The 14,244-nt window shown below is 34.8% G+C and overlaps 1 protein-coding gene across 1 annotated transcript; it reads right to left on the reverse strand.

Moving 5' to 3' along the window:
- Positions 1–4,042: 4,042 nt before the first annotated feature.
- Positions 4,043–5,353, reverse strand: LOC116163793 (carboxypeptidase N subunit 2-like). Its single transcript, XM_031477910.1, has one exon. The coding sequence runs from the start codon at positions 5,279–5,281 to the stop codon at positions 4,103–4,105; it is 1,179 nt and encodes a 392-aa protein (XP_031333770.1). The 5' UTR covers positions 5,282–5,353; the 3' UTR covers positions 4,043–4,102.
- Positions 5,354–14,244: the final 8,891 nt, after the last annotated feature.

The raw sequence follows: 14,244 nt of genomic DNA on the forward strand, positions 1-14,244 counted from the left end.
GTTTTGTCGACTAATTGCACCGTACTATATTATGAATTTTTAATTTTAAAATTTCCATATTAGGTACTGTTTCTTGTGAAATTTTTCTGTTTTGTACTCTACTCACTAAACAATTCTTTTTGTAAGTCACAGTATTAATTTCACTACCACAGTATTGCGAGCTAAATCGTTTAGAGCACAGCGCAGTGCAAAATTTGAAAATTTCAACGAACGTACCTACCTACTCATAACCTATATAAAGTCGTTAAATTAATCAGCATATTTGTTAATTCTGCTAAAAAACAAAGAAGCAGTTCTTATATACTTATGTGTAATTTCCGTAGCTAACTAATTTTTATGGTGCAAATAAGGCATATGTATTTTTTATTATACCTGAATCACAATCTCCGTTTTAAACACTCAAATGCGTGCGAAAAAGGGCCTTTAAAACACACGTGCTTTAAAGTTGCTAAGTAACGATACTTCAAGTATGACTTTTGAAACTGTCATCTGGATGAAATAAAAAATCCTCTTAGGTCGCTTTCTGTAAATGCAGAACATTTCTTTGGCTTTTGTACCTATCCTTTCGTTGAATCTTTCACAAACGCGCGTAATTTAGGGTATGTTTCCAAATCTGTTCCACTTTTTAATCGCAGCATTGCTTTAAAGTTTTGAATGAATGCACCAAAATATAGAAGATTTAAATACCTTTGACATTTCCTTCATATATGCCAGCATTATGGATGCATTTAAGACTGTATTCGTAAGTAACTTCCCATTCATCCATGAAAACAACTTTTCATATTCTTTATAATAGGTTTTACTGCAGTTGGATTTTACACCTAACAACGTTTGTTTAGATTTTACAACAATCGATTTAATGGGCGGTGTATTATCTTTTTCAACGGAAATCGTTTAATTCACAAAGACGATGATTTTTATAAGCAAACGTCAAGTGACATTTCCATGGCAATCGTGAAATTACGAACACCCAGCCCACTTAATTAGACATGTATTCGAGTATAACGTCAATATGACTTCATTGTATTTCCTATTTTTAAATTATACTGCAGGTATAATAAAAAATACTATAAGATACACGTGTATAATTAGTCTTTAAAGCACTTGCAACGTTAAAGGCACTCCGCTTTGCGTCGTGCCCTTAAACTCGTTGCGCGTGCTTTAAAGACTTGATTATACACTTGTATCTTAATATACTATTATATGATTAATACACTCCATTAATATACGGCCAATCGGCTAGGTTTCAAATTCTAACCAATCAGATGATTTTTTATCTGATTAAATGCTAGGTAGCTTTTTACAGCGATAAAAATGCGTGTAGGAATACGTAAAATATGTAGTGGTTATAAAATTTATTGTCTTTATTAATCTCCCTAAAATACACTCGACCCTGGTCAGGATAATTTTATTTTTAATTCACTCAAATTTTGTTGCCTCCTGGAAAAAACTCTTGATCAAAAGCATAATATTAATAAAATCGCTCCAGCTAAAACTGTCGCGATCACGCTTTTGGTTTCGAGTTTTTTCCGTTGCAACAAAATTTTCGTGTAAAAATAAAATTATGCGATTAAAAATCAAGCTCTTGATAAATTATATACCTATGTACGTCACGTCAACTACCATCTAAAGGTGTTTTTTTAACAATACATATTTACCAACATTCACACAATTGACGCGCCTGTAAACCCTTGATGTGACAAATAATTTACAACTCTTGCGCATTCATAAAGGATTTAAGTAAGTTTGTACCTGCATACCTAACCGTCAGTTTACTTCGAAATGAAGGGTTACAATCTTGCTACTTTATATACAAATTTTAGTATTTTTATTGGAACTTTTTACTTTAAACAGAACGATCAAACCAAAAAGTAAAGAATTTCAAATTGAAATAATTTGATTATTATTTCAGACCCTTAGAGGGACAGATTTGCACATTCGGGTTTAAAAAAGGTAGAGTTTGACCATCCCAGATGCGGTGTCTGTCCGTTAGCACAATATAGTTCGATAACGAATTGACCGATTACGATGAAATGTTGTAGTTGGATTCTTTATCAAATTTGTAGATCGAAGTTCATGAATTGGTAATGTATCCCAAAAAATAAGTAAGGCCCTTTTGACATATGCGTGAGTTTTGAACCGAATTGCATAAAATTCAATATTCGTATAGCTTAAGCTATATAACACGCAATTCCAAAAATTGAACCTGATCTATCAACATTCACAGTGCCCTTTTCGCATCGACGTGTAAATAAATATAGAAAACGAGCTCCTGGGTATGGCTACAGCATGTGCAAAACCAAATTTTGAATTTGGTGTTAGTTTTGCTTTTATTTAAAGTGTATATGTATGAAATTTGATTTAATTGCTTCCATAAATAAGAAAATTGGCACCACACATCATGCACAAAACCAAATTTTGAAACTGACGTTAAATTTGCTTTTATTCCAAGTGGCTATGTATCAAATTTCTTTTAAATGCTTCCATAAATAAGAAAGTTTTCAATCCGGTTTGTAAATGGTCGAGATGCCAAAAGAGCACTGTGAATGTTGATCGATTAGGCTCAACTTTTGGAATTGCGTTTTATATGGCTAAAGCAATACACATATTGAATTTCATACAATTCGGTTCATAATTCACAGAGATGTCAAAAATGCCTACTTTATTTTTTGGTCTTGCCAATTCACGAACTCCGATCTACAAATTTGATAAAGAATCCATCTACAGAATTTCATCGTAAACGGTCAAATCGTTATCGTTATCAAGATATCGTGCTAACGGACAGACGGACAGATACCGCAAAATTATAAACTCGCTAGGATTTATAATTGCGCTAGGTTAACTTGAGCGCTAGGTCTACAAGAACAGAAAACATCAAATTTTTACCCGAAAAGACAAAATGGTGGTGCCCCCTCCCCCCACACTATTGGAGGGTGATGGTAGCTCTAAAATTTGTGGCGCTAGCTGGCGCTAGGTCAGCAGAACACAAAACGTCAAAATTTTACCCGAAAAAACAAAATGGTGGTGCTAGGAAAAATGCCCCCCGCACTATTGGGGGGTGGCGCTAGCTCTAAAATTTGTGGCGCTAGCTGGCGCTAGGTCTGACGAACACAGCGCTTGCTTTTGGAAGTGATCGGACGCAATGGTGGTGCTAGCGTTAACATAGCACCCCCCGAAAGTCAAGGGCTTTTCTGCAAAATCTATAATGGCGCTAGCTGAACTCAAAGTGGCGCTAGCTGGCGCTAGCCATAGAGATTCTAGCGCAATCTGTCTTTAGTCAAAAATTTGAAATGGTGGTGCTAAGTTAACGGAGCCTCAAACTGCCATGGCATCACTCATTTTCTTAAAAGCGCCAACAAATTTCTTTGTTTCAAAGTTCAAAAAATTAAAAATTATAGTATGCATGGATTAGGAAAGCCAATAATCAGAAATGAAGAAATTACTATTGAAATTCCTATGGGGCGTTTTTCAAGTCACCATCCCAGTATAGAGAAGTACTAAAGAAATGCAAGATAGATAACTTTGAATCAGTAGGGAACGGTATTGTAGGCAAATTGTACACTTTTATTAACAAAGTACCTAACCTATATAAATAGTCTTGTAGGAAAGAGTTAACTATGTATTTGAAAATATTGGTTTCTAGTTAACAGTGGTTGAACAAGCAAAGTGCGCAGTCCGATAAGCGGTATAATTACCATAGGGACGTAATTCTAACAACGTAGCATAAATTCCAATTTAATTAGTATCTATTAGGTTAGGCGAAGTCATTGTATGAAAAATTTTCAAATAAATCAGTACTGATATAAATACTCCCAGGTTTATGAATCTGTTTACAGTTGAAGTGGCTCTAAATTGTTCGTTCGTTCATTGTAAGGTTTCGTTTCTCAAGTAGCATTCTGAAGGTAAATTAAATTGAATTGAAACAGGGAAAATTGTAATATACGAATTTTTTGTGTCTCTGATGTAGACAGGTGGATGGATAGGTAGGCGTATTTTATATTGCCGAGTAGCTTTACTTTCAAGCGATTTGGACGAAAGCGTATAGAAATTATCGCAATTTAATACCTATTTTATTACAAAACTAATTTTGCTTGCGCACATTTCAGATATCGGTACAAGTCGAGTTTTTCGGTAAACGATTGTTCTCCGCGATGTACTTGTGATAAAGAGACTGGTCAGTGAAAGTGCACGTATCAGCACCACTTTGATCCAACACACAAATGGGTCTGATTCCTTTCAGATACTCGTCGTCACACACTTGTTTGATATTATTTTTATTTATCCAAACTTGTATTAAGTCTAAACAAAGACAGTGCCAAGGATTTCCACCTATACTAATAAATTTCACTTCCTGCAGTTTATCCAACACACTAAGCGGTAAATCCGGAAGCCTGTTGTAGGCAATATTTAGTTTTGATAAAATGAGAAAACCGTTATTAGGAAACATATCCGTTTTTAATTCATAAATTATGTTGTGGGCCAAATTTAAACTTTCAAGTTGTAGCAAATCTTCGAAGGTATAGCTCATGATGCTAAATATTTTATTATGCGATAAGTTTAGAACACGTAATTTAGTGAAAATTTTAAACATGTTTCGGCTAATACTTGTAAACGCATTGTTTTGGAGATGCAAAGTTTCCAGTTCTTTTGCGTTGTTCATTAATGATTCCGAAGACAATTCAGATAACATGTTTCCATCCAAATATAAATTCTTTAAATTTTCCAGGTTAATAAGCGCGTTTCGTTCAATGTACTTAATTTGATTGTTAGAAAGCGCGAGGGTAATGATCGGCAAGTCGCTAAAAACCCCACTTTGAATTCTTTGAAGCGCGTGAGAAATAATTTGAATCTCTTGCACATTTTTTAATTTGGAAAACGTTCCGGGTTCAATACTTGTTAGATATCCATCCCTCAACTGTATTTTTTCTAGCTGAATGTTGTCAAAAGTATTTTTATTTAATCCTGTTAGCATTGAAATTGAACTCGCGATGTTGGACACTTTCTGAATACCGTTCACTACATCTATATTGAATTTCCCACCGGCCTTTTGGGCAAGAGTTGCGCTAAATTTGGGCGTCTTGGTTTGTTGGTTAATCCTTGAAGCGGTGCCATCCTTATATATTACAACATCTAACAAAATTGGCTTCTGATTTAAATCTTGAATGGAATCACACATATAGTTCGAAAGACCATGCGCACCTTTCACAACACGGCATGCTTCAAAACTAAGCGATATAAATGTCAAAAAACTAACACAGACTAGTAGTAGTGATGGGTACATTGTGCTGAATTAACAACTACTACCGTAATCTACCGTAATCATTCTCTGAAGGCCGAGTCGATATTCATGAGTTACTTTATGTGGTTTCTGGTGGTACCGGTTTGTATTATATACCAACGATGTGAGTGGACAGTTGGAAATTCCCAACACATCAACGAATAATCTAAAGGTCAAAGCGCAAACAATGATTAATAAAATATTTTGTTGCTTCCACACATTGTAATTACAAGACGAGGGATTAACAAAAATCATTCTTGGTGTATTGAAAATAGTGGCTGCGTATTAGTATTTTGTGCACCGATTGTTTTCCAAAATAAAATGTTTGGATAAAATTGCATTGTTATGTAGCATGTTTGACAATTTAGAGCATAAATATTTGTGCATTTTTAAAATGCGTAGTAATCTAGTCACCGGGCATTTTTATTTTAGTATTGCCTTATCAATATTCACAATTGAGAAGCAAGTACGAGTAGGTACATCTTGTAATTTATACAACAAAAAAGAAAAATATTAAACGGTGTTTCTTGTGTCAAGTTTCAAGGAAGCACTGCGGGATCTATTATTATAAATATCAATTTCTATAACTGGCAAGACTAAATCTTCACGTTTTATATCCGCCATTCCTATTCAATCTAGAGCCATTTTCCTATACCCGATTTTCACAAGTTCTGCTGAAGTACTTTTCAAGCGTTTCTCAATTTGCTTGCTAATTCCCTGAAGTTCTCCACGTGTTTTCCTCTGAAATCCTTCTTTATATCCCTGCATGTTCTCACCAAGTTTACCTGAATTTCCTCTCAAGGTTCTCTTAAACTTTCCTGAAGATTCCCATAAAATTGCTATCAAGTTCCTTAAGTTAATTTTACGCCCACTTCTGAATTTATTCTTCAATTTTCTCTTAAGATAAGTTCATCTCAAACTCCTCAAATTTGCTTTCAAGTTTCAACCCCCAATTAACATCCTAAGCTCATCCTAAATTCGGCGTCTTCCGAAGATATTCTTAATATTATCTAAAATTGTTCTCCAGTTCTTCTTCTAACTATCTTTTTTCAAATTTAATTCGAGTTCCATCTCATCCTATCAAATTACCTTTATGTTCTCCTCCTGCCTTGCTCAATAAACATCTGAAGTTCGCTTCTCAAGATGCTTGCATTCTCTGAAATTACCGTGCATTTCATCGCTCCGGTTTCTTCAATTCCGTATCAAAACTGAGAAAAACAATGAACTTTAAGAAATTTGGGAGAAATTCCATGGGAACTTGGAGGGGACCCAGAGAAAAAATAAGAACGAGAGGGCAGTTTAAAATGAACTGTTAGTCATTTTGGGCCTTGGGAGAGGTTTATGAGAAAATTGACAGTAGAAAACCTAAAGGAGTTTTCCTCCACAAGAAGTCAAATCTTCCTGAAATTCGTGCTGCGGTTCAAATGCGTATCAAATTCTCCTTTAGGTCTTCTACCTAACCCATGTCAATTTCCTCATAAACCCATCTCAAGATCCCAAACCATTAAGAGTTCCTTTTAAATTGCCCTCATTCTCATTTTTTGCTGGTCCACAAGTTCTCATCGCATTTCTCTCAAATTTCTCTAGAGTTCATTGTTTTTCCCATATTCATTTGCAGTTACACTTAAGGCCGATTCAGATTATTGGTCACGTCACGGTCAGATCACGGCCCGCTTACGGTTCGGTCAATTATTGGAGCGTGTATTTCTTATGAGCATGTTCTGACTGTGACCTAACCTTCAAATGAGAATATTACTATTGAAATATCATGTTACAACATTTTGAGCGGAGCGTGAGCAGAGCGTGACCTGGGCTATAGTCTGAATTGGCCTTTAAGATTTCATCAAGTACTTCCTAAACTCTTCTCTACAGGAATAATTGCTTGTAATATGAAAACTGTGTATTTTTAGCGCATTTTTTAAGAGGCAACAAAATGTGCTGTTCTGTTTTGTCCGTTCGGACCTCCATACGCATGCTTTTACTGGTGCCAAGGAAAACTTTTGAAAATGGGGGACTGGGGGTGTGAACAAATGTTCTACCCTTCAAGGTATTCTAATAAAAGATATCATGGAAACGAATGGGTTTCTATCAACTACAACTTTCGTTATCTGTGATATGAGTAGGTACTCTAAAACAGGAAATATCGCACGCCATTGGATGTAAACAACTTCTTTTAATGCATTGTACAGTGGAACATTCAACTTATAAACGTTTATGCGCTTATAAACGCTTCGCCCATCCATTGTGAGTTTAGAGGGTGGTTCCAACGGTCAGCATGTATACCAGATTTATACCTATCTTTATTCATAGCACAGAGATATTGAGATGAACAAACAATAAACTTAGTGGGATGTTACACTATGTTCCCCTGATTCCTTTTTTAGGCGATATGATCTATAGTAAAGTAAAATCTACGAGCGGTGGAGTGAGCCAGTGGTCGGAGTCTGATACGGCTTTGAAAAGGATCAAACTTAGTCTGGATCCGCTTTTCTATATGGACGTTTGAACTTGATCAGGCTGTACAGACTCCGTCTGGGGCATACTGCTCTCACTCACGGGTATTTGTTGGCAGGTGAAGAACGGCCATTATGCGAACAATGTGGTGTTAATTTAACACCACATCACATTATTTCTATCTGTTCGCAGTATATGGATGTACGTGTGCTATTTAATATAAACCCGATATGGGAAAATAACTTTAAAAATGAAGAGCAATGTAAAATACTCTCGCGTTCATCCAACAAATTGGTATGGCAAACCATCTGTGATATTTTTAAATTTGTGTCTTTATGTATATTTGTGTAGTAAATGAGTAAATGTAATCACGCCTGTCTTGTTTTGTGTGTACAGAAACTGTGATATTGTAGTACGGTAGTATAAGTATAAAGGCTAATGGGCATAGATGCCGAAGCCTCAGGTGGGGTTTTAGTGGGTCTACCCTGATAATGGGAGAGTCCCACACTACTCCGGACTGCTATCCGAAGTGTGCGTAATGCATTTCCCCACCTGTCTAAAAAAAAAGTAAACATATCACATATTCTAAACATCCGGTGTGCGCATTGTGTAGACTGCGTATAGTGCTAATGCCACGTATTTTTTTTATTGTTGCCTCAGGGACGTAGGATCTGTAGATCAAGGAGGGCATTAAATAAATAGATTTCTCATATCTCGATTTCAGTGAGCGACAGTCTTCCCTCTACATGCAATAGCCGAGTTTTAATACGTGCGTGCTCATTAAGTTTATTGGAATTGTCAAATTCTTGAATATTACCGTGTAATTCATCAAGTTTCAACGAACAAGTATTAAGTTCTTGCTGAGGATCAAAGGTAATAGTAGGTTGAGCCACTAACCCCAGTCGTTCGCGAGCCATAGCTTCCCTTAATATTGAACGTTTTTCTTTTACTGTGCTACCTATTACTGCACCGCGTACAAGTAACTCATGGGTAAGTTCATCACTCAATAACCTGCCAATATCCATTCTATAAAAATAATATTCAATTTGGTAATGACAAAGAAATACCCTGATAATCCTTAAACCTATAAGAAAGGTAAGGAACCACAATACACCGACAGCACCAACACCTATCGCTACCTACAGTAATATTATTTTACACACAATTTCTAAAAAACACTTAAACGATTACAGTTGGGCGCCAATTTAATGCCACGTATTTTTTTTTATTGTTGCCTCAGGGACGTAGGATCTGTAGATCAAGGAGGGCATTAAATAAATAGATTTCTCATATCTCGATTTCAGTGAGCGGCAGTAAGCAACCTGCCAGCTAGCTCTAATAGACTTTCTTTATTACAATAAACGAAAATACTTTGAAAGGAAACTTAATAACAAAATCAGGCAAAAAAAATTATCGTAACCAAATGGCTCATGAGAACGTAAATTCCAAGATATGATCATATCAGGGTTACACCAAATTCCTTTCCTTTAACGTAAAACACAACTTTTCTACATAGGTAACAATTAAGTAGGTAACAGGTGGAAATCACATTAAATCTTCTTGGTAAACAAAGGGGACGGCACAAACAGATATCTTATCTGGGTGGTAGAGGTTCTGCAACGGCTATGGGCATTTAACTGGCGTTTGACGAGAACGGCGCTCTAATTACGCCCCAAACTAATGACGTGACGTCTGCGTCTTAGTTAAATTGAGTGAGTCCAGAAAAAGAACCCTCGGCGATCTTGAGGGTTTCCACTCAAAGATTATTAGGAACCTATTTATGTGTGATGAATTGGTTCGCCTAAACAGTTTTGCATGATTGTGTTGGTAACGTGATTCCAAATAATCCCAAAAAGGAATATTAAAGTAACAATCAAACTCGGTAATTACTTTAATTGGTACAGAAGTCACTGAAATGATCCCAAAATTTTCGGCAATGATTTATTAATCAGTTTGACTTCAAGGAATTCACGTACGCAACTACGTACATTTATCAAAATTGTTCTCTCTATCAGCGCACATGCAAAATCGTTGTAAGCGAACATAGGCGGGCCATAAAATGGGCATTGTTGGGTTAAAGAGTAATGCTTATTTAGTTACTAACCATTTTGGACCGTTACACTTTCTTATTTATTAAGATTTTTTTTGAAATTTTAACCATAGGTGCTTTTAGTAAATAAAAACATAGCTCACATAATTATCGCTTTTGGGAAATACCGACCAATGCATGGAAAATGCGCTAGTTACCCGGGCAAAAACCGATTTACTTGTTGAGTAATACACGCAGAACCCTGCGCAGAACAAATACCTACCTTGGTGCAAACCTCGACACCATAACGAACCAAATAGCGAAAAAAGTACAACAATACCTCATAAAATAAAGATCAATAGTAGCGATACAGTCGCAGGGACGGACACACAAAGTGATCACAATAGCGCATTTTTAATTTTTGTGGCAAAGCGCTAAAAACATCCTTCAGTAACATTGTATTTTCTAGTAAATCTTGATAATGTGTTTAAGTTTTGTAAATTTCCCAAAAATGGAGCAGCATTCGGTTCTACCGGAAAAAATACAAAAGAAATTAAAGATAACTTCGCATCACCGATGGAGTTGTACTGCACCGATAACAAAATTTTTTAAACGAAAATGTGTACAAACAACATTTGGACGAAAAAACTACTAATTCCTCCAGTATAATTACGATGTGGAAGCACTGATTTTAGCGTATTTTTAGAGTGTTTCCAGTAATTCGAAAAGGCTTCAAGCACTTTTAATGACTTGAAGCTAAATCGACCAATTGTTACAGGAGAATGTTAAATTTTACATTGCTAGATTGCTGTTTTTAGTGGTAAGACAGGAATATTTTCACTTAATTAAATGCTAATTTTGGCATAACTTAATGAATAAAGCAAAGAGAATATTTTAAAAGAGCAATTTTCATTCCAAATTGTTGAGCAAAAATTGTGTTTTCATCTACGCACAAATTTACCAGGAATCGAAACGTATTGCTAAATTCGACTCATTTTAAATATACAGCTGCCTCGTCTTTTCACAAGTAAATTCGTATAAGATGAAATGTTTCTACCTGGTGTCGCTTTACTTTCTATATTTATTTCAGAGCAAAAGTTTAATTTGATCCTACACTTTGTTTAACATCATCCTTGGAAATTTTAATTACTTTTCGTGTCTGTTGCTATATCTGTATAAAGGCAATTTTGCATTAGATTTTGTTAATTGAGTTTTTGAAAGTTTTTATTTAACTAATTTACATTCACTAAAATCAGACACAAGCATGGCCAAATAATAATTATTACTTCCACTAGCTATGGTTACATATAGGTAATACTATTATTAACATGAAAACGATCACTCGATCGTGCATCGAGTACATCATGCCATCGGGTTGTGTTTTATTACCTTCCCCTACAATCCCCGGCTTTTATTAAAATCGTATTTGTTTGATAATGTGGTTTTCAAATGGAATTCTACCGCTTTAATTAATGCCTGTAAAAGAAATTTAGCTAATTGGATACGTCTAAATGATTTAATTATACATATAAAAGCATTATACTGTCCACCGCTCTGCCAGATTTTAATGTTATTATACTAACGTTGGATTTTAAGACGGATATCTCAGATGGCAGAGATCATCTGGTGACGAATGAGGACAATTTCCGACTCCTTTCTTTTCACACAAGTCGAGTTCATCTTAAAGTTAAGTTTGTTCTAGACAAGTGTCGAACATAATGCATTTTTCTAGATTTTTTGCAGAGTACGTTCAGTACAGATATATATTTTAAAATTGGTTCTTGAAAACGGAAAAGGCTGAAATAATTTATTAAGTTAATAGTTTGTTTTCATCGTTTCAATTATTTCGGAGGAGATATTAAGCGGAAGCTTTTCTTGATGCCGCATTGTTTACGCTTAAACCTTGGGGAATTTCGTTGAAAATAAATACTTACATCTTGGAATTGCAAGATTCCATTGAATTCAGAGTCGGGCGTCTTCCAATTACTTCTGCTTGCACCGTGTTAGCAGCGACTTTTGAGAACAAAGACTGAGATTTAACACTTAAAGTTAAGGTCAAATTTTAATTAAATGCGAAACATTTTTCGCTTTTTAATTACGCAGAAGCATCATTTAATTCTATTCAGGACCGTCATTATTTTTCTTTAGCACTTTAAGGAAGTGTTTGCGCCTGGGGTAGCTCGCTGACCCATAAACTAATTATTAAAGGTTGTTTTACTTCTTTCAAGGCAACAAGACATCTTCTGTAAATGTTAGGTGTTTTAATTGTTAACATTATTGGGCGATGTTGCTGTCCATCATGGGCCAGTATTAACCGTACGCCTTAAGTATAATTATTTATTCCATCCTTTCTCTTTCTCTCTTTTGCGAGACGAGCGTGATCGATTAGTGAGCAACTTTGTTAGGAATTACGTTAAACGTTCGCTTGATCTAAACTAGGAAAATTATAAAGGGCATGCTTAATTTCACTTTCTACATAATTTTTAGCTATTTTAGAAGGGATATAGGTATAACCTTTTTCCACTGTTTCGATATGTAACTGTAAGTAATCACTACACCAAAATTATCCATAAATTAAATTGTACATCATCTATTTTTAAATGTTATGGCTAACTTCATCAATATTTCTTACGTTAAATTTTACAAAATTCTTTCATTTTTCGTCATTTTCTGTTGTAAAAACAGACACATATTGTGTACCGCAGCTTCGAGCAACATTAATGTGAGTTACTGAAAGACATTAGCGCAGTAAGAAACTATCATTCAAACTACTTCAGCAAACTTTTTAATTATTTTCAAATTTCGTCTATAACATATTTAAACATTTTGGAGTTCTTTCTGGAACTCCATTACGATTTTTTAGCAAGAGACAAGATCCTTTTCACCCATTGGTTAGAAGCGAAAGCAGTCAAGACGAATAGCTTCTTTACGTGTTTTTTGTCCGTCCGTCCGAGACTATTAACACTCAAGAAGTCAGGAACACAATTTTTTAATTTTATTTGTGGTAATCGGCAGCTTAGATCGGTCCTTTGGATGAGTTTGTAAATGAAGAAAATCGGGTTAGACAAACAATTTGAAAGTTGCCATTTATAAAAGAAAAACTCCGAAATACAGAGGAATAATATGGTTAAATTCTTGATTTTCAGGCCAGTGCATCGAGCCCAGTCACATATGTATTGGACCAAAGCAAATATGCAACACAATTTTCTGAATTAGGATTTATTATACAAGTAGATTTTCCCCCGCGACTTCATACGCTCGATATTGACGGATATATGATAACGAAAACTCAGCTTACAGAATGTAAAAATGTAAATACATCGGAACGGCACGCGATATAGCACAGTGCGACATCAACGAAAAAAGAGTTAAAAAAAAACTGTAATCGGACCCAATTGTGAATCTAAACCATCCGGGGACTCACAGAGACACATAAACAAAATGTCATGAAACTCCATCCAGCCGTTCAGGAGTTCAGTCGTAGCATACGTACAGAAAAATGTTAAATGTGAAGATTATAAATTTAACGCTTATTACGCTTATTTGATATGTAGTTTTGTCAATTCATCAACAATATCGAATACTTTTATTAACTGCAATAATTATAAAATAAACAAAAACGCGATCAAAAAGGTAAAGTAATGTTCTAACGGCTCTGTTTTCGGGATTAGTTTCATAAACAAACTGGTGCCCACAGAACACAATCTTGTAGACAACTGTTCCATCGTCTGTCTATATTACGAGTACCTTTACCCTGCGTCTACATGTTTGAAATTTTGAAGTTCATTTACCAAAATAAAATAAACCTAGTCTAAAATATATAGTAACATTCACCATCATCAAACTAAAATATGTGAACAATATAGAATACCTTTCGGCAGAATAAACATAAACAAAAGCAATGTCTACATCCTTGGAGTAAAAATATTAAACAAACTCCCACTTGAAATAAAAAACGCTATAACATTCTCTATCTTCAAGCACAAATTAAAAAACTATCTTCTTTCTAGAAATTTTTATGAAATTAGTGAATACCTATCCACCTAAATTGTCCTGTGATCAAGAAATTATGTCAACTAAAAATATTTATGTATATATACTTACAGTGATTTCATGTAAATTTTAAAATTTTAAAAATAAATTTCAACATTCCTAATGGCAATTCATAAAACAACAAAAGTCATGGCTATTGCTACTAATAACAGAAATGTTGTAATTTATTTTTAAATTTGCGGGTATACCAAAAGTTGAATAAAACATGTAAAACAGATTTGTATGCATCTTTTAATTCTGAACAACTTTAAACTCTACAGTTTTTTCTGTAAAATGTATAGCAGAGAGGGATTTTGCATAAAACTAATTTCCAATGTTAAATCCCTATGTTCCTACTTACCGTGCACCACCCTGTATATACTTACTGTGATAGTTTTATCATTATCTATTTGTCGTAAATCTTACTGTTTGTTTGTCTGTTTACAATGTG

Source organism: Photinus pyralis, unplaced genomic scaffold (assembly GCF_008802855.1).
Source record: "Photinus pyralis isolate 1611_PpyrPB1 unplaced genomic scaffold, Ppyr1.3 Ppyr1.4_LG2, whole genome shotgun sequence".
Classification (NCBI taxonomy): Eukaryota; Metazoa; Arthropoda; class Insecta; order Coleoptera; family Lampyridae; genus Photinus; species Photinus pyralis.

What these genes read in the sequence shown, in the direction of transcription:
- LOC116163793 (XM_031477910.1), bottom strand. Translation starts at nt 5,281, where the DNA reads ATGTACCCATCACTACTACTAGTCTGTGTTAGTTTTTTGACATTTATA.